The sequence below is a fragment of the Corvus kubaryi genome, unplaced genomic scaffold (assembly GCF_017639235.1).
Source record: "Corvus kubaryi isolate FWS band 111438036 unplaced genomic scaffold, C.kubaryi_AGA036_p1.0 37395, whole genome shotgun sequence".
Classification (NCBI taxonomy): Eukaryota; Metazoa; Chordata; class Aves; order Passeriformes; family Corvidae; genus Corvus; species Corvus kubaryi.
Genome location: NW_024581134.1, coordinates 4,116,508 through 4,144,343, shown reverse-complemented (window position 1 = coordinate 4,144,343; position 27,836 = coordinate 4,116,508). Strand labels below are relative to the sequence as shown.

The window sequence follows — 27,836 nt, the reverse complement described above, 5'->3', positions numbered from 1 at the left end:
TATGAGGTCATGAAGAGGAAGGGAGGGGAGAGAAGAGAAAGTTATATTAAGTCGTTACTTTTTATATTCCAAATATACATTCATTACAATTTGTCTTCCTCTTAATGCCTCAGATTTGCAGGCTCTGGGAAGATTGAATTGAAGGAGAACGAGAGAGGCCAAAAATACTTCAAGCTGTGTGCCCCAGGGCAAGGGGGGAGACCCAGACACTCCTGCCTGCATGGGATGGGAGCTGCTTCCCCTCGTGGGGAAATGGCTCCATCACCCAACAGCTCCACACAACCTCTGGCAGCTCATAAGGGGCAGGAGGCACCTGCTGTGAAGGGCTGAGGTAGAAAAGGGCTTGGCTCCCAGTGTTCAGACTGGGTGAGGAAACCCAGGAACCCAGAGGAAATGCCCTATTGCCTGCAGACCTTCAATTAAAAAAAAAAAAAAACCAGGGGAAAAAATTTATTTCTTTTATTTTTTTTAAAGGATTGCGCATGAGAAAATTGACTCAGTTTTCTGTTGGAAGGACTCTCAGGTCTTTCAGGTTGTTTTTTGTTGCTGTCGATGCTTTACATGATTTTAACCCTCTCTACTTGTTTTCTCCCCTTCTCCTCACACCTTGCAAATAAAGTAAATAATAGAGTCTGGGCCCTATCTGTCCCAGCCACCCTTCTGGCACCGTCTGAGCCTCTGCGACAGAAAGAACAATGCAGGATGGAGGAGAGCTGGGAAGCCTCAGTGGTTGCTCTGAGCAGGTCGGCATAGCAACATCTCCAGGGAGAGCGCTCCATGGGGTAATTTCCATTCACTTTAAAGCCCACTTGGGCTGCTGGAGTGGTATAAAAGGGACTCAGAAAGCCTGTTAATTAGGATTAGCATAGCAGCTTCAGGAACATCAAGCCACAGTGCTCTGAGCTGAGCCATTTACCTGAGAGAACTCAGGGCTCTTGACCACCTCCTGAAGAGGCACAGACAAATCTGAAATCAGATGGCAGAGCCATCCATGAGGGAAGGGTCCTACCCTGGCTGCTCAGTGGCACTGCAGCCCCTCTCCTGTGCTCACACCACCCTTTGCTGGGCTCAGGAGGCACAGAGCCATCTTAGCAACACAAGCTGCGTGGTGTGAGACCCACAGGGCATGTGCTGGGTGCCCCTAGGTGAGGTTTTGGGATGATGCCCATGCCATTGATGCCTTGATGGGGCTGCCTAAAAACAGAGGCTAGATCAAATGAGGAGAATAAAAGTATGTTTATTGAAGGGCCTTCAAGTACTCTTTGGATAGCCAAAACCCCAGGGGCTACACCCAAAATGGACACCCGGGTCAGGGGTTTTCATACTTTTATAAATTTGGTCCATTTGCATATCGGGGTTAATTTTCCAATTTACAGCTGCAGGTAATGAAGTCATTACCCCAAATTTGCTCCCCCTGAACTCACTAGTGCTTACATTTCTCAGGGCCTGAGACAGGAAGGTATCCTTGAGTTTCAGGCCTAGAGAGGAATTGTTTTGTCTGACCGAAATGGGAGAAGAGCAGCTAACAGGCTATATGGAGCTTAGAGTTATACGCTATAGAATTACAGGATATGAAAAATAGAAAAGCTCAAATCCTAAGGCATCACCATGAATGTCTGAAAAACCCCAAGAGAAAGCAGCCACTGTGAACAGGAGGTGGCAGCCATGGGTGTCACCATGCTTTCTCAAGGCCAGACATGGGCTCCCTGGAAAAACGAGGCAGGGACATTTTCTCAGCTGCTGGGATATGACTTTTATTCCTCTGCCATAAGGTTCCTGCCTTTCACCAGCCTGCTCTACGAAAGGCCCGAGGAAGGTGATAAGTCTGTAAAAATGAAACCCATCCTTGCAGCAGCTTTATCACACACATGGGCAAAACCAGGCTGCAGGGAAAGGTTGAGTCATTGCCAGGCTGCCATTGGGCTGATTTGCATCTCTCGAGTGTTGCTGACCCTGACAAACCTCCTCAGGAACCTTTGCTGACACCTCCCCTTGCCAAATGTGTGGTGAAACACAGATGTCTCCCTCACATTATTCTGCTTCTCCGGGTGTTTTCGCCTCCTCAGGGTAAAACACTACCTGAATCAGAGATGAGCTGAAGGCAAAGCTTCCCATCTGGGACTGGAGTACCAGTTTCACGGTATACTTCACTCTTCCTGGAGAAATAACATTAGGTCTGGTCAAAAAATACCCGTGGCAGCAATTCAGTCCTTCACACTGCCGTCTGTTTTCCAAGATCATGCAGTCCAGGGCTGCTGGCAGCCATGCTCTCAGCTGTGCCCATCACAAAGGAAAAAGGCCTTTGCCATATTGGCAGCTGGACCAGGTTCAGGCAGCTCTGAAATACATTTTAAGGCAGAGAGGGCCCTATGCTCTCCTCCCATTTTAGCCACAGAAACTCAAACAAAATATATATAGCAGTAGAAACTCACCAGGCCAGAAAAAACAAGAATCCCTGCCCACATGTTTATAGTCAGCATCTTCAAAATGCCCAGTACCTGCTGTGGTCCTTGCCATGAGGGCATTCCATGAGGAAAATCCTTCACCAACCAACCCTTCTGTCACAGCCAGGCCCCCCCAGCATCCAACAGAGATCAGGAGCTCAGGGGAGGAAGTCAAGACAATGTGTGAGAAGGAAAAGCTGTAGTAAGGATGTTTAGTCAGCCGGGACTGTGACACCTCAAAATAACAGGTACAATAACAATTTCAGGTGACTGAATTTCGGAGTAAGACCACACATTGGCCAACCAGGCAGAATCATAGAATTGAAAAATAGTTTGGGCTAGGAGGAATCTTTAAATTCCATCTAGTCCAGCCCCCCTGCAATGAGATCAGGTTGCTCAGAGCCTCAGAACCTGACCTTGGATGTTTTCAGGAATGGGGCTTCTACCTGAGCAACCTGTGCCAGGTTTTCACCACTCTCATTATAAAATAAAATTGTCCTTTTATCTTGTCTGAATTTACCATCTTTAAGTTTAAAATCATTATCCCTTGTCCCATTTTGGCACTGAACCAGAGAGCAAAAGGAACTGCAGAGCCCCTGTACCCTCCCTCTGCTCAGCACCACTGGGATATTAAAGCCTAAGAGCCAAGTGGAGGAACATGCTGAGCTCATTCAGGCATTTCTCATTAGTTTCCCATGATTTCTCAATATCCTGCTACTCAACATATTCATCTGGCAGCAAATTAGAGATGAGGGAAAAGCGTCTCTCCCTAAATCATCCAGAGAACACAAAGCGACGAAGCAAAATCGTAACAGACAGGGAAACTTCTTGTGAGTCATCATCTTCCCTCCTTCCCTCGTCCCTTTGCAGCATTGCTGATAGCCCCAGGATTGTTCCATGAAGCCTGGAACCAGAAGGTACCAATTCCTGCCTTTTTTTTTTTTTGCTTTCATTTCACATAAGTAAAGGAAGAAATCAGCAATTACATCTTTGTGTCTCTCTACTTCAGGCACCTTGTACCTCTTCAGGCACCTCTATCTCAGGCACCTCTGCTGAGATTGATGGCCCAGTTATGCCAAATCCATGACACAAATCACCCATCCCTTTCCCACCATGCCCAATAAAATCCAACGTACCCACTACCCCCAAAAAAGAAACACCAAACAAACAAACAAAAAAAAAAAGCCCAACAAAACATACCAAACAAGTGGATTCATCAAAGAGAACACCAGAGCAGTTGTGATCAGTGCAAAACAATCCAGGGGTGCTACATATATGAGGAAGGGAAATGGTCTCATCTCTGTAGAACAAAGAAAATGTTTTTGTCAAATCTTCAGATCCGTGTGTTCAAACTGCAAGGCAATTTCAGTGGCACTGGTTTTGCTGAATCCTACCACATATTTCAAATTATGGCTTGATCATCAACTTTCGCTGCTCAAAAAGGAAGATAAAAACTTGCTCTAGGCTGCTGTATTTTTAAAGAACCATTTCTGATTTCTTTGGCCAAATTTTCAGAACAAATGCATTTGTCCTTGAGATACATTTTATTTGATCTGCATTGATATTCACAAAGTAACCCACTTCTCCCTGGCTGAAGGGACTGAAATGTTTGCTACAGAGACTTCAGATAAGCCATTAATAAATGTTGCTGGGTTTAGGGGTTATAGGGTCACCATTCCATGTGGACCTATAGGTAGCCAACATTCCTACAGTGTTTAGGACCTGAATTCAAATTCAGAACCAGTATATATGTATATATTAGGGAAAAACTTGGCAGGTTGAAACCATCCCCATCTTTCATCAGCTAAAGCAACAGAAATATCTAGTTTGGAACTCTTGGGATCCAAAAGTGCAGAAAACTGAGTCTGCATCCACCATCCCACTTGTGAAAGGAGGGATGAAAAGCAGGGAGGTCTTGGCATGGCACTCCAGAAAGGGAACGCTGTGAACTCAGCTCATCCCTGGTGTCTGCCACCTCCTTTCTGCTCTGTGACTCCTTACACTGAGGCTACTGCCCTTGCAAACTGGAAAATCTATATTAAGTGATGTGCAAAAACCATCCAAAGACACAGGAGGTTGCTCACCCTGTTTGCTCCCTCACACACAGAAACAGTTTTTGACACCAAGTACCTCTTGCAGTGACAGCTTCCACCTGCTGATTGTCCCAGCTCCTCTCCAGGGAAGAGTTTGTCTCAGTGACTCTTGAAAATACCAAGTCAGGAGGCGATACCTGGAGTGCTGGAGCTCTGGAGTGTATGGACCATGCTGCCTTTACCAATGATTTTACCATCTTGGGCCAGCCAGAGGTCCAGGCTCTCCAGGAGCAGGGTCCCAAGGGAGCAGAAATTCATCTGGCTGATACCTGCACTTACAGAAAGAAGGAAGAAAAGCAGGATGTGACTTTAGAAGAGGTTTTACTCCAAAAGGCAGCTGATGAATGCAGGTAAGTCAACTGCCCTCACATGGAGTTCAGGACTTTGGATGGAACAAGCACAGAAGGGAAAATTTAAAAAAATGAAAAAAAAAATCCAAAAATAATATAGATTTTTGGCCACCTAAAAATGTATCGGAACAGAAACAACTTCTCACTGTGATCAGATTCTAGAGCAAAGCCAGAGCTCTCCTCAGAAGAGCAGATTCTTTGTTGGTGGCCTGAAACAGCCTCTGTGAGGATAAAGCACAAGGACCTCACTTTCAAGCAATTAAAAAGCCTCCTGACCCCAAGCCACCCATAACAGCTTGCTGTAACATTTCCCAGACCCAGGCCTGGCCCTACATGGCCCCACTGCATGCAGAGAGTTGCAAATTGCTCCAGAAACCTCCAGTACCTGGGAGCAGGTCTCCTTCCCCAGCAATCCTACTGTTCTCCCTCCCTGGGCCCCAGGAAATGACATTGTACCTCTGTTCACTCAGATATCCTGCTACAGATGACCCTAAAGGGTCTCAAGTGAAGAGGGAATAAATAGACTGAGGCACTGAGACCCTGCATTAGAACAGCACTCCCCTTTCCTCCATCCAATCCAGGGCAGCCAGGACACAGCCAAGCTTTTCCTGCATCCTGGAATGGGAGGGAGTCCCTAACAGGATCTGCTCCCTGACTCATCTCCTCATCTCAGGGAGTGCTCATTGCACGGGCAGATTATTATACGGCAAATTTTATTTTAGCTATAACTCGAAAAAGTAATCAAAGCAAATGCAACAGCTCGGAAGGAATCAGAGTAGGATTAGACATTTATGTGAGTAAGAATAGCTTCTGCACTTTGACTTGCTGTGATAAAAATAATAAGAACCTCAGTTTTCACACTCCAGGGCAGAAAACTGATCTCTGAACAAGGTGTTAGAAATAGATTTCCTCTCACAACAGTAGTCCTCAACTGCCCAGGCCACAGCACAGGGTCTAGAGATGTCGAGTAGCCACTGCTAGAGACAAAGCTGCCTGGAAACCTGTGGGCTTGTTCAGGAGCTGCCACAGCCAGGAGAGCATGAGATGGGTTGCAGTGTATCAGACCTAAATGAAACGAGCCCGTCACTCCCTTTTCTCTTTGCATTTCCTTGCTAACTCCCTAGTCCACGCCAAATGAAGATCAGTGAGTTTGTGTACTGGATTCCAGGGATCTCCTCCTCGCTTTCCTCTGGCTTGTTTCTCTGCAGAGATGGATCACTGCCACCCCTCGCCTCCTCTTCCCCCCCAAGATGAGCCTTTAAGTGGTAATGGCCTTAGGCCCAGCTGATTAATAAACTGGCTTGAGACTGCTGATCTCTTTGGACCATTAAACCCTTCCCCAGCGACTAGTCATTAATCCCTCCAAAAGCCCTCCTGGATGAGGTTGTTGTTAGCACCATCAATCCTTTTTAAGGCCTCAATTTGCAGTGGGAAGGAGCAGGGAAGTGCAGGAAAAGGTGCATTTGTCAGGCGGTGCCATCTGTTCCCTGGGTTACAGGCACCTGAGGCAGAGCTCAGTGCTTGTACCCAGGTGAGGGCTGTCCCTGTGCAGCACAGACCATCCACCACAGGGCAGGACAGCACTGCACCAGGCAGCTGGGGGATTAAGGAAGGCCAGGAGAAAAAGCTGACATTTTTTTCCTTGGTTGCAGCACCTTTGGCTGGGGCCAGAAGGCTCCAGCACGTGTGGTTACCGATGAATACCTGCTGGTATCTGCAGAGAAGTTTTCAAATAAACAGGTCTGGGACATGAACCACCCACAGCTTTGCTGCCTGTAGACCCCAGCAAGTCCCCTTGTCTTAGCTCCTCTTCCTAATTCAAATGTCTGTGTTATTAAAACCGCCACATCTTCAGACAGAAGACTTGATTTGCCTTAATGTTGACTCTGGGAAGTGGAATTTCAGCCGCCCACTCCGGTCATTTTCAGCCTCTTTCCCCACTCTCAGCACACTAGCCCTGATTATCTTTCCTTAGCTCTTCCAGGACTTTCTCACATCCTTAAATCTCATTACCTTGAGCCATACTCAAGGGCTTGGAAGGAGGATGGTGGCAGCAGAGGTGCTGAACTGTACCCGCCACTGATGGTGGCGGCACAGAAATCACATCTGCAAAACCACAGTCCAATGTTCCTGCATTTTAACCTAAAACCTCACAGCTATTTTTTTCCCTCCCCTGTGTCTGAAAAGTTGCAGCTTTTGAACTCTGGGTTTTACATCCATGTGAGGTTTTCAAATGAATGTTTAAGATCAGGTTTTATAGATATGAGGTCATATAGGCCTGCCAGCTGGAATCAAGCTACAATTGTAGCTGCACACAGAGCAAACTGTGCCCCAGTCTGGTCTGTGCTCCTGCATATTGCACTGCTGTTAAAGATCATTGAAGGGAAGGGAGTGAGGGATGATGCTGGTACACAGCTTAGGGACAGCAGTTTCCTTCTGCTGTCAGTTGTGTGAGGGATGGCTGCCCAGTGCTCAGGCAACAGCAGAGAAAACAGCTTCAAAGTTTAAAGTTGGCAGCTTGACTTAACCATGATGTCACTGCTCCCAAAGCATGTCCAAGAGGGGCAATGAGAGGGAAAACCCCTGGCACTAGCACAGCTTGGAAAAGGATATCTGAATGCTTGGCCAAAGAGCAGATCAGTGCTATGCTCTTGATTAGACTTCCCATGTCGCTGTGATGCCTAGGTTTTAACTTTTCTGTTTTCCTGATTCTGTACTGCCTAGAGTGTAACTCTGAGGGGTTTTGTAGCTTGCTAATTTCTGCTCTCTCGTGCTAGGTAGACATAACAAAGCCTCTCTGGGCCTGCTCTCCAGGGTCACCCAGATTGTCCTAGGCCCAAAAGTATAATCCAAAGAGCTTCTAAGGGGGGCCAGCAGAGGGGAAATTACATCATTGAACTGAAGCTTTAATTGGAGAATTAACCCTGATATGCAAATGAACCAAACCTACAGAGGTGTGAAGGACTCGTGACCTGTGGTCCATCTTGGGGTCCATTTTTGGCAATAGCCTGTGGCTCCCAGGGTGTACCTTTGAAGGCCTTTCAAATAAATACCTATTTCATTCTTTTACTCCTGTCCAGTCTCTGTGTCTAGAAGGCCTCTTAAGGCATCAGCTGTGCTTCATTTGGCAGCTGTAATTTGGAAATGACGGTGTCAGTTCTGTCCTTTCAGACTGAGACTTCTTCTGCCATGGAACACATCTCACCATTAACAAGCAAAACTTCTCCACATCCTCATCAGAGGTCCTGGTGTGTTTCTTCACTACCAGCACAGCCCAGGTCCTGCATGAAAGAATCACCAGATTAATGTGGACAGGAGTTTTCAGAAGTCACTGTGGCTTTGGCAATGGTTTGGTTGGTGCTGAGCACACCACATACGGGCAGCAACAGCTGGACTCTGCAGGGAGACAGGGAAAAAGAAAACAACCACACACACATGCAAAAATCATCAGTCAGGCTCGTTCTAAATGATTAATGCAGTGCACAGAGAAAGGCTTTTCAGCTCTTAAATCTTCACACGATTATATAAACCATAACTCATTGCAGCTACCGAGGACCTGTGCTTGTTTGTGGGCATTAACAGCTGCTGCGGTGTTATAATTAGAGCAGAGAGTGAGGAGTCCCATGGAGAGACAGAGGAAACCCCAAATTGCTCAAGTCATTTAAACATTCAGGGAGATAAAACACTGCAGAGAGGTTCTGGAGTGAGCAGTGCTCGAGGGATGGAGGGGTTACAGCCACCACAAAAGTTGTTTCTGCTCTCTTGGGTCCATACAATTAATTATGGTTATTAATTATTTAGGATGCTACAGTAATAATTAGTGCAATAATCACCTCAGCCACTGAAATCACAGAATCACAGAGTTATTTGGGTTGCGAGGGACCCTTAAGATGACCTAGTCCAACCCTCCTGCTGTGGGCAGGGACACATTCCACTACCCCAGGTTGCTCCAAGCCCCATCCAACCTGGTCTTGGACACTCCAGGGCTGGGGCAGCCACAGCTTCTCTGGACAACCTGTGCCAGGGCCTCACCACCCTCACAGGGGAGAATTTCTTCCTAAGATCTAATTTAAACCTGCCCTCTGTCAGTTTAAAGCCATTACCTCTTGTCCCATCACTAAATATCCTTGTCCAAAGTCCCTCTCCAGCTCTTTTGGAGACCCTTTAGTCTCCCTTGAGCCTTCCCTTCTCCAGGCTGAACAGCGTGGTCCTACTGCCCCGTTCCCCAGCCCTCTCTTGAACATCTGTCCAGGAGGAACTTCCATGTGACCCCAAATTCATCCCTAGAGAACGGCTTTTCCCAAATCCATCGCCCCTTTCTGTGCTGGTGACTCGCATGGCCTGTCCCAGGAGTGCTCACATTTGCAGCACGATGCTGTGACTTCTGCCTCTGTTCTCCCTGTCCATGGATATCACAGCCCAAGAGACATCTGAGAGTGGAGGACAGTGCATGGATCTGAGAGGTTTTGCTTCATCTTAGGGCCTTGCAAACAATTACCTTCCTCAGTGAGGAGTGACCACAGAGAGGTCACTTCCCATCCCACAGCCTGCCAACTCCATCCACCCATCAGGTGACTCAGGAGGACAGGAATGCCCCAACTCCCCTCCAGCCCCTCTCCTATCCATCTCCTCAACTGCCACCTCATCCATGAGGATTCAACTCAACCAAAAATTAACACATTTTGCAATGCCCACACCCTGAAGAAACACCAGCTGACTCACAGCATCAAAGAAATTACACTGGAACCCAAGAGTCAGCTCTTCTTCTCCACATCCAGCCTCTCCTTCCCCCCACCAGGCAGATCCCAGCTGCTGCTCTCAACATCCAGGCCCTGGTGGTGACCCAGCAGGTGACATCGCCCAGCCTCCTGGGGACTTGCGTAATGGGGAAGTGTCAGAGATTAGAGACAGGAGAGCAGCGGCTGCAATATAAAAGCAAACTGAATAATTAAAGAGAGGAGCTGTTCCTTGCAGAGAACAAAATGAAAGAGTTGTGTGATTTGAGCAGAAGTGACCTTTACACTTCATTACAAGGAGGTGGCGTCCTTACAGGGTTATTAATATTTCCAGCTGAATTAGCCTGGGTTAAAAATGGCTCAAAGGAATGAAGAAGGAGAGAGAGAGAGTGAACAAAAATATATCATTCTGTCTTTTTTTCCTCCTCTCTGCTTTTTACCTTTTTTTTTTTTTTGGTGATTTGTTGACTTGAAAGCAGAAGGGGCTGAGTGGCCATCAGGAACGAGGCTTCATTAGAAACAGGGAGAGCTGCAGGGTGACCTGGCTGAGGGATCTTCCCTCCACCCTGGCTGTGCTTCAGAAGAAGCCTGTGGTACCTCTGTGGCTGTTTCCACATTCTCATGCAGGGCATAGAGGGAGTTGTCACTCACCAAGCTGCAGAGACATCACGGGACTGACGTTCAGGTGGTTCTGAGCCAGTAGTGGAGCTCAGTGCTGCTGCTGCTGGGTCCACATGGAGTCAGTAGGATCTCCTAGGGCAGACATGCTCCTGTGGTTGCTGTTCACCACCCTGTGGGCCAACTGATTCCCCTTCCCACAAAACATCAGTGTGGAAATGGACAACCATGCTCAGCACGTTTTAACCCCCCTGACACGAGGGACAGACAAACACCCTCCCTCCCAAACAGACACAAAGCCAAGGCCTTCACTAAGGCTATTTTAGCAGAGGGCAGACCACAGAAACCCTACAGAAAATAGAGCTGCTCCAGTTCTGTAGTTTCATCCTGAAATTCATACACACACACAGGAAAGGACCTTCACCTCAGCACGTCCCAGCAGGTGCAGCCCCACACAGCTCCACAAAACCATGACTGCCAATAAAGTCCCAAAGCACCGGGTGAATTAAATGAGCAAAGTTGAGCTCAGTGACCTAAACCTAAATCCAAGCTGCAATTTTGCTGCTCAGAGCCTCGAGGTGAACACAGTTGTGCTTTTTGCTCTGATCACTCAGTCTCATACTAGTCCCATCTCTGACTCAGAGACACAGAAGCGTTGCTACCTTGATAACACAGCCAGACACCTGCTTGCTTCCCCACAAGCCTGGCCTGAACAATTTCTTTTACTGCCTCTCTCTGCCCAGCAATAACAGGCATCAGAAAAACCCACCAGAGCAAATAGAAGAGGAGAGAAACATAAAAGCAGGTGCACATCAATAAAGAAGGAGGGTGCTGCGGTGGAGCCTGCAATCACTCCCAGGGGCTGCATTGTTACCACAGTGCTTCCTTCCACACTGTCCTTCCTACCCTCCCAGAGGCACAGCAGGTCGCCTTCCCCTGCTCCACTTGTGAAGGGGCCTCTTGCAAATTTAATGCTAAAACACAAATCAAATAAAGGCTCGAGGCTTTTGAAGTGATCATGAAATGGACACGGTGGCAGCTGCCTCTCCTCCAGTGGCTGCTGAATCACAGCCCCTCACTTATTTATAGGCCTCCCCAGGGTGCTTGCAGGCGAGTCGATGACAAATGCCAATGAACATCCACCCTCACCCCCACAAGGTGTTGTTACCCTGGCTGCAAAGGAGATGCAGAGCGAGGAAACAACACCCTGTCAGCTGTGCCAGACGGGTGAAGCGGAGGCAGGCAGAGCACCCAAGACACCTCACCCACCAGCCAGTGCCTCCAGCAGCATCACCTGAGTGCTGCTCCCAGCAGATGCTCTCGCCCTCCAAGATGGAGCTCATGTCCATTACTAATTCCCACAGTTTTTGATGCCATCTTCACTTTGACAAAGGGCAACGCTCTTGTGGCCACAATGAAGAGGACGCTGGTGCGCAGAGCAGGGTTCTGAACCGATTCCAGGGATGGAGGCCAAGACGCTGATGCTCCAGAGGGAGAAGCAGAAGTAGATGCTGAGACCCAAAGTTTTCCCCTTATTGCTGGAGGCTATTGCACATGGGCCAGGCATTGAACAGCTCCAAGGGGAAGAGAGGGGAAAATTCAGACTTAATATGGCCTTGGTGCTGGGAGAAGGCATGAATGTGAAGGGAGAGGAAGGAAAAGGCTGAATCTTCCCCAGACTGGGTCAGGGAGGTAGGAACACCTCTCAGGGAAAGAAAAGGTGAAGAGTACCACCCTGTTCTGTTGTGAGGAGCATCCCTCCCAGGTGATGTCCACTGGAGCTGTGCTCCAGAGGGAGGACATCATCTCCCTTGCCATAGTGCCAGGGAGCTCTCTCTGGGTGCATCCACAAACTCTGGTGCTGTACACCTGACAAAAGTAGGAGTCAGGCAGCAGGATCTCCATTATCAGAGATGATTCACAGGCCAGAGAGATCACAGCTTGCCTCGTACATGTCACTGGGACCTGGCACTCCAGGAAAAGCATTTATAAACTGGGACAAATTACGACTGCTGAGGTATAGCCCACATGGGAGCTGCTGCCTGCTTTCTGGAATAGAGTGACTCTTTAAATGATACATGAGGCTGCAGGGCTCCTCCCCAGGGCTCTGTAACTGGGAAAGGGCCACCTGGGCAGGTGTGTAGAGAGCCCTGTCACTCACAGCCAGACCAGGGCTTCCATAGGCTTCCTGGTGTTAGTGGCACTGGGCTGCTGTAGCTGGTCTTTAATTCAAGCCATCATTCATAGATTAAATCTGAAGTGGCTGTTTGAACTAGACTTGTTTTCTGTGGAAACTGTCACATGGGCTGAGAAAGCAATGGGATTTACAGGGAACACCCAGGGACTTGTTCTGGTGCAATTACAGGTGGCCCCAGGAAAGGCAGCGAGCTGCTCTGCTAGGGAAGCTGGGATTGCTGTGGAGTTTTTAGGCTGAAAACCTCTGAGGTTTGATTTAGGGCTGAGCTCACAGTGAGGCCAACAAGACCACAGATAAAGCCTCTCCCTCGACTCTTCGGTTTCATGACCACTGGTAAAGCCTCTCCCTCAACTCTTCAGTTTCACGATGTTTTTAAGTACACAGTTCCAGGTCTAGGTGGAGTTAGCTGATGGCATAAAACGTTTTTGAAGCATGAGCTGGAGTCAGGGAGACATAAAGGTCATCTACGATTTGTTTTCTTTGTTTCAACTTCCTTTAGCCAAACCCATGACTGATCTGAAAGGAGTGGAGGCAGCAGCAGTCCCACACACCTGGCCAAGATCCACTGGGAAATGCAACTGTGGAGCCGTGGGGAGAAAAAGAGGGAAGAGTAAGGAAGAGGAGAGAAGAGGTGCGGAAGACTCCCTGCTAATCTCAACAAGCAAGTCCCACTTTAACTCCACTAACACAGAAAGCAGTAACAGCAGTAGCTCATCATCTGAAGACTGTGACATGAAATTTATCTTTTTTCATTGCTTTCACAGCAATTTTGCACTGTGTTTGATAGCTGATGTGCATATCCAAATTCATGCAGCCCTACCACCCCTCTCCCTCTGCCTACTCACACTCACCCACGCTCTTCTGCGTGTGACTCAGGATGAAAAGGGGTTTAGAAAGATGCAGGGAACGTTTACAAGCCACCCACCGTTTCACCCCCAGCCTGGATGGCCACGTTAGCACGTCCAGGTTGCATTCTGAGGCGAATCCCTGGGACAGGCTTTTTTTTTGTCCCCTGCCCAGCCAGGCACAGAGCAAAGCTGCACCAGCTCTGCTTCACTGTTTACTGCTGGCTGAGCATTGCAAGGCTGGGTTTGCTTTAATTTGGTGAATTTCCCAACTTCTTGCTCGATGCTTTGTCCACGTCTCAGTTCAAGAGTGGTCACTGCAGCAGACCCCAGAGACCTCCTGCATATGGCCTCACAATAAGGAGGTCACTCGGTCACACTGGGCAGTGTAGAAGGGTGGGAGACGTTTGCAAAACAGCCACAGCCTGTCCCATTCAGCAGCACCAGCAAAAACATGGTTGTGTGAAAGTCTGTGGCTTTTTCTGGGCTGGTTTGAGTTCGGTGTGGAGGCTTGAGCCTGTGAATTCTCCAACAAAATCTTTGCGGCATGGGGGCACAAAATGAGCAGCACAAAATCCCCCAGCAGCAGCTGCCAGGGACTGACAGGGGACAAACTAAGCAGGTCTGGGTGACAAACCAAAGCCAGTCTCCCCCCTTAACACGGCTGCTGAGAAGCCATTTAGGGGAGTGTGTCACCACTAACATCATCCTGTTTCCATGGAGACCAGATTAACAGAGCTGTCGAGAGGAGCTGCACTCCTAATCTCTCCTGGAGAAAAGAGCTTGCTGATACAAGAGACTTTTAAACATCTTTAATCCAAATTCAGGGTTTTCCTTTCCATGTTCTCTCTAATCCTTCTAGAGGTTACCAGCCCCTCTCAGGCCCGAGTCCAGCACAATAACATCAAACAGTGCAGTCACCCACAGCCTCTGCAGTCCCTCGCTAATATAAAATTTTCTATCTCTCTCTCTCCAAAAGTTTGGCTGTCTTAAAAATAACAATTTTCCCAGCCCATCATGTGCAAGGGTCCTGAAAAATGATGTCTTCATTGGTGCACTCAGCCTGTTTTCTGGAGAGGAAATTAGGCCCTGAGGACAGAGATGGAGGCACCTTCCTCCATCAACAAAAAGATGCAGGTCCTGCTTTCTGCATTGCAGGAGTCACTTTCCATTGGCTTTTTTCTCCTGAGCTTTTGCCTTTCCTGTGTTACATCCCAGATAAGAGCAGATCCCACAAGAACACTGGATAATTTGCCCAGTGGAATGGTGCACTGCAATTGCACAGCTTAACCTAAGGATTTATGGAATCACAAACTGGTTTGGCTTGGAAGGAACCTTAAAGACCATCTGGTCTACCCCACCTGCCATGGGCAGGGACACCTTCCACTACCCCAGGTTGCTCCAAGTCCTGTTCAACCTGGCCTTGGGCACTTCCAGGGATCCAGGGGCAGCCACAGTTTCTCTGGACAACCTGTGCCAGGGCCTCCCCACCGTCACAGGGAAGGATTTCTTCCCAATATCTGATCTAAATCTACCCTCCTTCAGTTTAATGTTATTCCTTGTCAAAAATCCCCCTCCAGCTCTCTTTCTCTCTCCCTCCAGACCCCAGATTTACTTCTATTTTGGGAGGTAGGACCATAGTTACCCTGTTCTCTACTTCTACCAGCCCTGCAGATTTAAGTGCAGCAGAACGAGGTCGGCTTCCCCTCCAGATCTTTTGGGCTTGGTCTGTCCTTTTCCTGATGGGCAATTCATATCTCCAAATGCTCCAGGAGTTCCCATGCCCTCCCTGCCCATCCAAAGCAGGCATCCACATTTTCAATCCACCAGGCAGGGCCTTTGCCAAACAGCTTTTGTTGATTTTTTGTTTTTTCCAGTGGGATTCTCGCTGATTAAGCCTCGTGTACCTCTCCAAGCCTCCAGGCAGGTGGGACACTGCACACAGCCCTTTGTGCTCTCCATTGAGGGCCACACTGAGCACTCCACACTGTGGCTCATAAAGCACTCCAGCTGTGCTGAGTCAGAGCCATTTGGAACATCTCTGCCTGCTAAGCTGAACAAGGCATCAAAGGCTCTGCCACCTTCCTGTTGCTTCCAGAAGTCAAAAGAAATTTCACTACTTGCTTTTCCTTGCCTTTGCTTTACCCCAAAAGCTTGTCAGGGGGATCGTGATAAGGTTTGACAGTGCCAGAATGATGGAGAAGGAGTCAGTGTGACTGGGAAAGTACAGCTCAGTCTCAATTTCGTTCCTGTTCCCCTTGCCAGAGGGGCTGGTGATGTTCTGCACATCTGGAGGCATAGCTGTGGCTTTGCACAGCCTTGCCCCAGAGGCCTGAGCTTGTAAATCAGCTCTACTACAACATCTCACCTCCATCAGCCCTCTGGCCCTTCCCTGGGATCCTGCATGTGCTGTTGCCTTGGCACACAACACACATGCAAGCCTGAAGCTTCCCAGAAGCTCTGAAAGAGGCACAACATGGATCTGGGAAAGGCCAGGCTGAGGCACATCTGTGTCCTACAGCTGTGGGCAATGAAGGGTTAGTTTCTCTCCAGGCTCTGAAGGCACATCTCTGAAACATCAGGCTATTTCTGCTCAGCATGTCTGATTTCAGATGAGAGCTCTGCTGTGGGATAGAGCTGGCATGTGGGATAAGAGGGAATAAAATTATGCACAGGATATTTTGGTGCAGGGTTTCCTACACCTACTTCTATTGTCCTTCTCTGACTGAAGGCTCCATCTGGTACATTCATGGCTGGGCACAGTGGCTGGAGGCCAGCAGAAGGCGGAGCAAGAGGTAAGTTAAAGCAGGGTGCTGCAAAGGCTCTGTTTATAATACCTGCAGCTACAAATGACTGATTGGGGGGGGGGGGGGGGTTTTTTTTTTTTTTTTTTTTTGTTGGGTTTGGGGATTTTTTTGTTGGGGTTTTGGGAGGATTTTTTGGGGGTTTTTGTTTGATTGGTTGGTTTGATTCTTTTTTGGGGGGGTTTGCTTGGTTGGTTTTGTTTTGGGGTGGTTTTTTGGTTTGGCGGGGTTTTTTTGTTTGATTTTTGGGGTTTTTTGGTGGTGGTGGTGGTTTGGGGGATTTTTTTGTTTATTTGTTTTGGGGGATTGTTGTTGTTGCTGTTGGTTGTCCAGATATCAGCCCCTAGGCTCTGCCTTGTATCCACAGCCACACTGGGCCAGGACTTTCATCTCCTCCATCCTACCCCTTGGGCCAGTCCCTCTGAACACCTGATGCCCAAAACAGGCGACAAAACTGAGGAATGCTATTACTGTTGTTGTTATTATTATTAATTATTATTAATGTTTGGAGCAAACAGGCTGTTCTGTCCCCACCAAGGCCATGTGTAGAGGCCCAGTGACCACAACCAGGGACTTTCAGGAAGGATGACCTGTGGTGTCTGTTGAGGCCAGCACTGCCCTGGGGGTGTCAGAGGAGCGAGGGTGGCAGGAAGGGGTTGGGCAGGAGCTGTCCTGAGCACGTCATAGGTTACAAGGTAAGATGTAACCAAAAGTATGTATTCTATCACCATCTTCATAAGATGTTAAAACTAGGTGAGGCAGTGCTCTTTATCCCTTCCATGACTCATCCCTGATAACTCCCTCCGGAGAGATATCTTCTGTTAATGAGCCAGCTGTTAAACACAGGTGGGGCAGTGTTCTTTATCTGATACCTCCCTCCAGGAGATATCTTCTGTTAATGGGCCATCAAGGCCTCATTGCATGACTCATAAAATGACACCATCCCATTATGAGACGCTCCGCTCAGGGGGAGGAACCAAGCATTCCTAGCTAGATATAATCCGAGGTTTGGAACACCACTAGCCTTGCCTACTGGATTCCCAGAGGACAAGAGCTGCATGACCACTGCTGGACCTTCAGAGGAGCATCAGACCCTTCCACACGATCACCACATCAACGGGATTGCAGCCGCCATTTAATGGGACTGCTACCACCACCCTGCCCGGCAGGGTGGCACGTTGTATCCTGACTCTGGCAGTTTAAGCCAGCGTTTCTGTATTTTTGCCTTTATCTTAATTTTCCTATTAAACTGTAATTGTGACTTGGGATCTCCCACTGGTTTGCTTTCTACAGCACACCACACGGGTGAAGGGGATGGCACCGCCTTCCTCCCCGCGCCTTTCGGAGCCGGCAGAGCAGGAGCAGCGCTGTCCAAGGTGCTCGGGCACCTTCCTGCCACAGCCGGGCTGGGTGCAGGGGACAGCGAGTGGCGACTCTGCTGAGTCGGCCCCGGCTGTCGGGATGATGTGGCTCCAGCGGGATCTGTCACGCTCTGCCACCATGCCTTGTTTTTGCTGGCGGGCAGGAGCTCAGCCACGGACAGGCAAACCAGGGGGAGGGAAGCGGGGAGGAGAGGGGGCAGACAAGATAAATAGGTAGCGTGAGGATAATAAAGGAGGACAGCTGGCCTAGAAAACTCGAGAGATAAATCGGCAAGGGGGGGGGGGGGGAAATCCGGAAACTAATTCCAAAGCGTGAGGGTCCTGCTGAGCCCGCAGGAGAGAGGCTCCTGGTGGCAGCCACTCCCTCTGTGACTCCTTGGTGCCTAGCATTCCTGTGGCCAGCACAGCTACGGTGGACACCTGCCACAGCCCTTCACATCAGCAGGGTTAAAGCCATGGAAAAGCAGGGGGCTTTCCCCAGGAGCAGGGGATCTGCTGGGCAGGACAGGGGTGGCTGCTCAACCCGCAGCACAGACCATCAACCCGGGCCATGCCGACGCTCTGCCTGCCTGGGGGATGCAAACAGGGCTGAAGGGACCAGCAGGGACTTGTCTTTGCCTCCATATTCCAGTCCTTTCCTTACCTTGTCTTTTATCTGAGACTCTGAACCCCGCCAAAGGAGCTGGGCAAGCGTCCCTGTGCTGCCTTAGTGCAGTACTAAACCCCACAGAGCTCTGTGGAGGCCAGAGATGAGGGCTTGCCACCCTCTCGGTTGGGCCAGTGTGTGTCCACACAAAGCACCAGAAGTCCCCAAAGCAACTGAGGCTGAAGGATCTTTTGTCATTCAGGTCTTGTGATGCACCACAGCACAAGACGTAGGAAGGTTCATTAACCTCTTCAGTAGCAAAAACACCAAAAAATGCACCCTGCTGACCTGAGCAGGAGCTCACAGGAGGTCCAATGGCCCGGGCAGAGACACAAATCTCTCTCTCAGCTCAGCGTTTTCCCCGTGCAAATGAAGCTGGCACATAAACACTGGTGCGTTCACAAATGGCATCAGCAAGCAAAGTGGCCCAAAGTCGCAAAGAAAGATGGAAGGAAAGTTAGAACAGGGTGAAACAAGGGACCAGTGAGCAGCTCATACTTTCCAGATTGACAGAAAAAAGGAACTACGAAAGAAAACAGAGCCCAGCCTTTATTCCTTTCCAGCCACCCTGTCCACAAGCCTGTCTCCCAGCATGGGAAAGGCAGCTCACCCTTAATCCTCCCCACAGATACTCACAGCCCTCCCTCCAGCGCCTGGAGCCCGGCTCGGGGAAGTGCGAACAGCGGCTGCAAAGTCAGAGCTAAGTGGCAGCTTCCCATTTCCCCAGCTCTAATTGCCAGCTGAGCAGCCGGTTAATCTCCCAGAACGTGCTGTGATAAGGGTGCTGCTGAGTCCCCGTAATTGCTTAAGAGCTGCCATCGAGGATGCCGGGAATTGCCCAATTATTCTCTCCCCGGTTTCTCCACACCCCACGTTCCCTCCCTCCCCCCCTCTAAGTTTTGTAAATTAGAAAAGAGCCGCTTTTTTTTTTCCCTCTCTCTCAAAAACAGCTGGCACAGGATTTCTCAGCAGTTCAGTAGGGATGAAGAGATTATATCTGGGCTGCCTAATCCTGTGTGGGCAGGGAGAAGAAAATGGGGGGAGCAGCAGTGGGGATCCCAGTGGAAGCAAAGGGGAGGGAAGGTTGCACTCACAGGTGATGCCTTGAACAGAATTCATCCCAGCAAGCCAGCACTGGCCCTGAGTATAAATCACATCCCATTTCCAGCTCCTCAGTGGCTCTATTGAGCAATAAATCAGCTCCTCGTCCAAGCTGGCTGAAACATTCACACTCTCACAGTTACCTTACTCAGTGCTGAAAAGTTAAAACCTTCCTGCCAAGGCCAGCAGGCTGGGGAGAGTCAAATATCCAAATCCCCTCAGAGCTCAGCAGTGAAAAACACAACAAAAAAAATAAAAGCCAAAACCCACAAGACAGAAAACAACTGAACTGCAGATCACCTGCGCATCTCCATTTGTTCAGCTGTTTTTCTCCAGCTGATGCAGCAGGCCAAGAAGTCATCTGGTATCATCAGCGAGGCAAACAAGCCAGGCCACTACCTAATCCAATGCTAATATACACACAGAGGCAGCAGGACTCAGCTCCCAGCCCTTGGCTATCTTTGCAGCTGTTTAAAGCTCGGTTTGCTCCCTAAATGCTTCGTGACTGTCCCTTAGATGCCACTTTTAAGCCCCAGAATGGCAGCTCTTTGAAATTACAACACAGGCAGAAGTCTGCAATGCCAGCAGAAGGATTGAGGGATTTAAAGTCCTTTAATTTTAATGGGATCAGGTTTGTTCTTATGTAAAGAGTTCCTAGAAGTTTGGACATAGACACATTAAAGATGCAGCACCTCCAGTCTGGGTCACTCAGGTGGGTTTTGGCTCCTTTTTGTGCTCTGCACTGTCAGCTCGTGTCCTAACCCAGCTGCAAACCACAACAACCACAGCATCTCTACCTCCAGCACATCTGCAAGTGGCTCTCCATTCCACAGCCCATTCCTCCTATTCCACCCATTCCAGACCTAGATGGCACGAGGCAGAACAAGTGTAATACCAGTTCCCACACTGGTTTAGCTTCGGAAACCCCTCAGTGTCCCCTCTCAGCTGGGGAAAAAAAGCCACTGAGCACAAATCCACCCCACCCCACTCATGGCAAGCTGGAAAGTGAGATGAACCAACAGAGGACAGAGATTCTCAGCAAGGGGGGGAAAATTGAAGCACAACAGGAGAAAAGATGACTTAAAATCCCACAGTGCACCTTCAACTCAATGAAGGTCCCCCACCATGTCACAGGAGAAGAGTCAGGGATTACTCAGGCAGATCTGAGCTGGAAGTTAATTTAGTGAGTGGGTAATAGGCTGGTAAATAAGATAATATATCAGATTTGCTGATTCCTTAATACCCACACATTCACTCATAGCTTTGATATAAGATGTAACTTGACATATAAACAAAGGTATAACCATGAACACAAAACAATGATTAACAAGACTACAATTAGGTGGAACATCTAATTCATAGCTCCCATGACTGTTGGTGACCACCTGAGCAGATTTTCTCACCAGTGATGTTTTCCAGCTTTCTTCACTCCGGCTGGGACATGGTGGGTTTTGACTGCTTAGTTAAAGTTGCACCCCATGATTTTAATGAAATTACAGATACAGATATTTGAGGGATTGTGTATATCCTCTATAAATAAAGAATAGCAAAAGGCTCTCTTGCAAACACATCCATTCCCAACACATCCAAGTACAGTGTCAGAGGTCTCCCTGGGATGTATTTCACAATTACAAACATTTTGTTCAGTGTCAGGACAAATGTCTTGGGTCTTAACAGTATTACATTCACAAATAAATCCTTGTTATTTCTGCACTACCCACGTGGCAGCAGTGGCAGTTTGCCATTTGTTCCCATTTTGCTAGGCCCATTCTCCAGCTTCTAAGAGAGTACAATTCCATGCTGATTCAATCCCAGCACAACGATTTGGTTTATAGAATCATTTACGTTGGAAATCACCTCTAAAATCATTAAGTCCAACCATTAAACATTGCATATGGTTAAGACAAAAGCTGGGGCCCTACTGCTGGTGGGGTCATAAGTGACATTTACTAGATACCACCAAGACTGGAAATACTTTTTGAATTAAAATAAATGTTTTTTGAAAACTTTTTAATTGAAATTTTTTTCCCAAATTACCTTTTGAATCTCCGTGGGTAAGGTGCCCTCATCATCCTCCCTTATAGCTATTGCTGTAGTGGATTGCACCTGCAACTGAGCTTGGATACGGCTGAGAGCTGTGGAAACATTATTCTGGGTGATGCCAAGTGCATCTACAATTAGGTGGGTGTCCTTTTTCCTTAATTCTTTGCCATTTAGACAATATACCAGCCAAGAGCCATTGACTAGCCCCTAATGTCAACAAAAGATTTTAAAGGGTGTTCTTGCTCACACAAATCACTTGTTGCCAAGCTTAATTCGTTTTCCAAAACATCAGCATCCGTGCTGTTTATTGAATGCTCCTAATCCTGTCCCTGGGATGCCAGTCACACCTCTCCTGGCTCATTTTGGAGAGGTGAGGGCTCACCTGCCCAGCTCTGTGAGCAGCCTGTACAGATGTATTTAGGAACGATAAGCAGGAAGGTTTAAGTGCAGAGATATTAACCTGCAGTGACAGTTCCACTTGCCTGAGGCTCCATAATGGATTAAGTATCACTTGTTGCTGGCCTGTCATTTTAATACCATTGGGCTCAATTTCAGAAATCTGTGTTCCAATCAAGGTTCCAACAGGGTCCAAGGGGTAGTAGGATACAGTGTGGGGGGTAAGGTAATTTTTGCTGTGCTGATATAAACAATCCCAGTTTCAATTCAATTATATCTCCAACATAAATAGATACATTATGTCTGATAATATTTCTCTTTTCATGTATTCCTCTGATGTAGCACTCCTTGAACAGCCACCAGCCTGCTTAGATCTATACCCCTTTTCAAAGGAACCACACTGAAAACTAAGCAAGTACATTTCCACTTCAGTTTTTGGGTTTTGTCTTTCAGATATTCTGCTTACAGCTCCCTCTGCCAAATCCACGTTAATGGGCGGGACTCCTAAATTTGTACAATTACAGCTTGCTTTTTAGTGATTGTCATGGCAATGCACTCAGGCTTAAACACGATTACAACCATTACCACCCTGATTTGTACAAATGAAAGACCTGGGGGTTTTCACCCCATCCCTCAGGCTTGTTGATGGATAAACTAGATCTGGGTCACATTGCTGGGCTTTGGTACTTTGGTATAACCCAGTGTGGTTCCTGGAAAGGGAAATAAGACAAGTCTCAGTGGGGATACTCCAAACTGGTTACCCCTTCTATGTGATGTTTACCTCCACTGTTCCCTTTGGTTGATCTCTTTTCATAAGGGAATAGATTTTTAAAAGACCAGGGGTTTGCCCTATTAGTAGCTTCAAGGCCTGGGGGTCTACAGGAGCAGAGAGAGGGTAAAATGTTGTTTAATGAATATATAGGGATAGCAGGGGTTTACCTCATCTGCCAGGGTCTATTCCCTTGCACAGTAAGCTGCTCAGTGTGGGACAGAATGGGATTCATTGTTAGAATCTGGCTGTCCTGTCGAAAACACCCCTGGCCCCCAAAAGCCCTCTGCTTCACCTTGGGTTTAATACAATCTCCCCCAGTTAAAGAGACACCACAAATACCCAGTTCCACTCTTGCCAGGCTTCTGGCCATATTTTTCTTGCAAATTATCCAGCTGAAGAGAGTCCCACAGAATGGCTCTGGTGGTATTTCTTTAGTTATCCCCTTGGGGCCCAAGGGACACTTCAGTTTTAATGAGAGGAGCCACCTCAAACTGCAATTCACCTAATCCACTCTCTTCATTACTCTCATCCCTGAATTCCCAGTCAGGGTCCCTCTATATATCTCCATTCCAATCTTCTGGGGATGCAATTAACTAATAGATCTTTATGGGGCCTGTGGGATTGGGGACCCAATTTATCATAAATTCTAGCTTGTCCTCTACTCTTTTTCCTTCCACCCAGCCCAGTTGTTTCTGCAATTGTTCTATTCACAGAGGTAACAGCATTTCTTGCTGCTTTCTTTGTTAAAACTCATCTTGTAACAGTCCCATTTCCTTTTCTTTGTATTCCTTACAATGGCACGCTGCTTCCAACCACATTTACAACATCTTGCATATTATTCCCTTCACCATTTTTCAGTTTCCCTCTCATGCAGTTTAACTGTTCCTCTATCTTTGCCCCAATTACTCCAATTTTTCAACACTCAAGCCTCAAAAAGTCTTGGAGAGGGTCGAATTCCATGCCTCCCTAAACAGCCAGTAATTGAATCTGCCACCCTACTGACTGTGCCAGTTTTGTCATGGGAGAAGAGCCAGAGATCACTCAGGTAGATCTGAGCTGAGAGTTGGTTTATGGAGTTCTAATCAGCAGATTTAGGTGTGCAAATCCCAGTCCTGCCTTCCACCTGCATACAGCAGAGACAGCCTCCCAACTGCTGTGCTCATCTCAGAGCTCCCACACTCCATTAAAAAAAATGGAATTCATTCCCATCCAGCCCCTGCAAAGCAAAAGCACCTCCGGCCCTTTCCCATCCCCAACATCAGGGTTTCCCCTGCAGAGGAGCCAAACTCAGCCCTAAAACCAACCAAAATCCCAGAATCCCTGTTGTCCTTGCATCCTCCAAGGGATTGTGGAGGCTAATTCCTGCATCCCACCCGATAAGGAAGGGAAAACAGGAATTCCAAGATCAGGAAAATCATTTAGAACTCAGAACACCAATAATTCCCTAAAATGTGAGCCATACCTTGTTTGTTTAGGATTCATTCCCATGGATACAACCTCTGGAAAAAATGCACCTGTACCTCCCAAATCCAGGGGATTTGGGAATCTCTTCTATGTGGCAGCAGCTCCACATCCCCAATCCCATCCATTCCTGGAGGATGGATTCCCATCCCAAGCCACCTGGGTCCCCTTCCACCCCACAGAGGACACCAGGAAGTGACAAATGCTTCTCTTTATTGGGATTGGGATCACAAGGACATTCCCAGAGGGCAGAGCCTTTTCCAGCACATTCCCAGGAGCATTCCCAGGGCAGTCAGGCTCAGCAGAGCAGCCGCTGCCAGCAGGAGCCCCTGGATCACCACAGGAATTCCACCAGAGGCACCTGGAAGGGATAAAACCCACTCAGCACTTGGCTTCCCAGCCTTCATCCAATCCCTTGGAAATCGTTGGGAAGGAGCTCCCAGAGCAGCTCGGGGGGGTGGTTCCAGGAAGTCCCTTTGTGAAATCACTGGGAATTCACAGCGGGATCAGCCCCCGGGTGAGGCCTGGAGATGCAACCCCACAAAGACCCCACAACAACTCCTACCCTGGGGGGTGTTCCCAGCTGATCCCGGACTTCCGGAGGGGCTCATTAATCCCTGAGCTGGCTCCAGGATGAGCAAGGGTCCCACGAAGACGTCAGCCTCAGTCGGCCCTGAGGGCCCACCTGGAAAAAGATGGGAATTAGTTCCCAGGAGAGGGAATTCCTGCTCAGGCTGGAATTTGGGAATCAGAGGAAGATGGACACTGAAAGAGTCCAAGGGTTTTAAGTGCAAAGACACAGTCAGGATAGAATCGGGGAATGGTTTGGGATGGAAGGGACCACAAAGGCCATCCAGTGCCAGGGCAGGGACACCTCCCACTACCCCAGGTGGCTCCAGCCTGGCCTGGGACACTTCCAGCGATGGAGAACAGTGCCAGGACCTCCCCACCCACATGGAATTTTTTTCCAATATCCCTCCAAAATTCCCTTCTTTCCTTTTCAAGTCCCATCCCTAACGACACCAGAGAAGAGCCGGGATTGTCCTTTAACTGTGGCCTGAGGGGCCCTGGGGACACCTTTGGGACACACCTCGCTGGCTGGGATCAGCCCTCCTCACACGCCTGCCAATCCGTGCAGCCGGAGCACGGAATTCCCGGGAATCTCCTCCAGGAGAGGGACAGCTGCTGGTGTCACAGCAGCTGCAGATGGCCGCGGTGCCCTCCAGAGGTGCCCACCTGGAACAGAATCACCTGTGACCCCCCCTGCCACGGGCAGATACCCCCTCCCCACACCAGGGACACTCACAGGCCGCTGGCTTTGCTGAAGGAACAGGCTTTGTTCCAGGGATTTGGGGCCTGGGCCACCGGGGTCACCCGCAGGTGGCAGCTGATGTAGAGCTGGTAGGGGAAGGCGAGGAAAATTCATTAATCTTGGAGATATTTTAAGGCTTTTTTCCATGGAGAAATAGGGAAAGGAGGAGGACAAGGGGTGGGAACAACACCTCACCAAATTCCCGGCGTCTCCCGCAAATTTGAAGGCATCCACTAAGAACCGCAGCGACTCTGGCCGGGGCCGAGGGGACACGAAGGCTGAGCCAGTGTCATCTGCCCTGCCGTCCACCAGGCACCTGGAGAAAGACCAGGAATCATTCAGGATTCTCCCCAGGAATCCAGGATCCTCCAGACAGCCCCAGAGCCCGGCCTTACCCGCCCAGGTCGATGAAGGCGTAGCGGGGGGACGAGCTCCTGTCAGGGCTCACGGTGGCCACGCACTGATCCACGAAGAGCCGCAGGGGCACGTGGCCCTCTGAGGTGACATCGGCCTGGAAGCGGAGGCTGTCCCCAAGCTGGAAGCTGTTGGAGAGCCTCTCCCGACTCCAGTCATCTGGAATGCAGATCCCAGGGGATGGCGTCACTTTGGGGAACCTCATAAACGCGCGGCAACACCCATGGGGTGGATTTGGGGGGGCATTTTGGCTCTGTTGGAGCTCCCAGGATGTCCCCAGGAGCCGGGAGCTGGGGGCACAAGGCCACTAGGGCTGCACCCACCGTCCATGAGGCGCAGGGAGAAGCGGAGTCGCTCCTGGGCTGCCACCGTGGAGCGGAACGGGGCCCACGTGGGGTGCACGGCACCGCTGCTCACGTTGCTCTTCCTAAAGGGAAGCAATGGGAATTGCCAGGGATGGCACTGCCACCTCAGGGCAGTGGCAGAGTGGGGACAGCCCCTGCCGCTCACCTGGGGTAGTGACACTCAATGAGGACCTCAGCCGGGGTGGCCCTCACGATGAGGGGGTTGCCAGAAGGGGTGGGTTTGTAGAAAAGGGTCGTTCTGTAGATCAGAGAGTCTGGGGTCACCTGGAAGGAGGATTTGGGAGAGGGAAAAAAAAAAAATCAGGAAAATGAACTCGGCACCAGCAGGGACTGTGCCGGGACACAGAGGCCATGCTCCCAATCCTATAGAACACCACAGAGCCCTGTGGTGGCACCACAACAAGGCACCAGCTTGAAGGAGGTCACAGAGCCTCCAGGACCCGTTATCCCATAAATTCCTGCATCCAAATCCCACTGCTGAGTGCGCACCTCATCCACGGTATCCACACCCCAAAACCCACCCCTGCTCCGGGCACTCCTCACCCCAACCCCACCAGCACCAGGGCACCTCTAGGGGTGACACCTTCACCACCCAACCCTGGCCCCGACGCCCCTCACCTGCAGGGTGCTGCCACACTCGTGCAGCGCGGCCACGAAGGTGACAAAAGCCTGGGCGGAGTTTGGGGACAGAGGCGGGCAGGAGGCCGTGCCCAGGCTCAGCTCCGCTGCCCGCACCGGGCGCCCGGTGCCGAAGAGGTCCCTGCGCACGGTGACCGCCAGCTGCCCCTCCTGGCACCGCACGGCCACCGCGGGGCGCGGGGCCAGCGCCCGCAGCTGCGACAGATCCACCCGAGCCCAGGGCTGCGACACAGCGGGGACAGGGCCCCGGGAGGAGTCACCCCGCAGCCGCCACGTCCCGGAATTCCTTGGGGGAAAACCCCAGGGATCGGAGGATGCGGCTGCAGCCAGCATCCAGCAGAGCAGAGCGACCCCAAAGTAGCTCCCTGACCCCATCTTGGCCCCAGGAAAAGCAGCGCATGGAAAAGGGGGGTGCTTGGGAGCCTTTTATGGGAGAGTTCCCGGGGAATCTCAGCCGGGATAACGGGATCCAGCTGCGGGATCGCCGCCGGGATAACGGGATCCAGCTGGGGATCCCATTCGGGATAACGGGATCCAGCTGGGCCCACCAAGGGGTGATTCCCTCCCCTTGCAGCCGGGAATTGTCCCGTTTGTCCCATGTCCTGCCCGGCTGCGGTGGCATCAGTGCCACCCGTGTCCCACTCCTTGAGCCGGAGCCGATTTTGGCCAGCGAGGCTCTCCCTGACATTTCCCCCCTGATCTTCCCGGGAGTTCCCCAAAATCCAGCCGGTGCATTCAGAGCTGGGGATGTGCCAACCCCACCCGGGAGCTTTGGGATCCGCACGTGCCCGATTTCCCGGGAATGCGCTCCGGGGAATTGTGCCTGGCTAAATGAGGGCACCATAAGGAGCTCACTTGCATAGAGAGCAGAGGGGCAGAACACCAGGGAATTCCTGGTGGGAATTCTCGACTCAGGTCCTGCTGTCCCCTGCAGCATCCATAATGTCACTCCCACATTCCCACATCCCCCTCTTGCACCATCCCGGTGTCCTGGCATTGCCCCGGGTGTTTTTAGGGATGATGAATGAATGATGGGACACGGAAAACCGCTCCAGGCCTCTCCATGAATTCTGCAGGAATGGGGCAACTCCCGGCCTGGCTCATCCCCAGGCTGCCCTGGAATGCTTTATCCAGGGGGATGGGGCTGCTCAGGGGGCTTCAGAGGGATCCAGAGGGATGGGAGGGGATGTTCCTGCATCCAGAGGGATCTGTGGGGAT

The 27,836-nt window shown here is 49.8% G+C and overlaps 1 protein-coding gene and 1 long non-coding RNA gene across 2 annotated transcripts; both read right to left on the bottom strand.

Annotated features, from left to right (window-relative positions):
- Nucleotides 1-1,152: 1,152 nt before the first annotated feature.
- LOC121670206 lies at nucleotides 1,153-8,615 on the bottom strand. Its single transcript, XR_006018070.1, has 4 exons — nucleotides 8,093-8,615; nucleotides 4,575-4,806; nucleotides 3,645-3,744; nucleotides 1,153-2,156 (listed from the first exon to the last, which is right to left on the bottom strand). It is a non-coding gene; the product is annotated as an uncharacterized LOC121670206 (long non-coding RNA).
- Nucleotides 8,616-24,084: 15,469 nt separating this feature from the next.
- LOC121670196 (zona pellucida sperm-binding protein 3-like) lies at nucleotides 24,085-27,175 on the bottom strand. The gene is made up of 9 exons (XM_042040081.1): nucleotides 26,598-27,175; nucleotides 26,125-26,243; nucleotides 25,938-26,041; nucleotides 25,596-25,773; nucleotides 25,396-25,516; nucleotides 25,195-25,286; nucleotides 24,979-25,124; nucleotides 24,454-24,573; nucleotides 24,085-24,249 (listed from the first exon to the last, which is right to left on the bottom strand). Exons 1-9 carry the CDS (start codon nucleotides 26,991-26,993, stop codon nucleotides 24,116-24,118), a joined length of 1,410 nt encoding a protein of 469 aa, XP_041896015.1. The 5' UTR covers nucleotides 26,994-27,175; the 3' UTR covers nucleotides 24,085-24,115.
- Nucleotides 27,176-27,836: the final 661 nt, after the last annotated feature.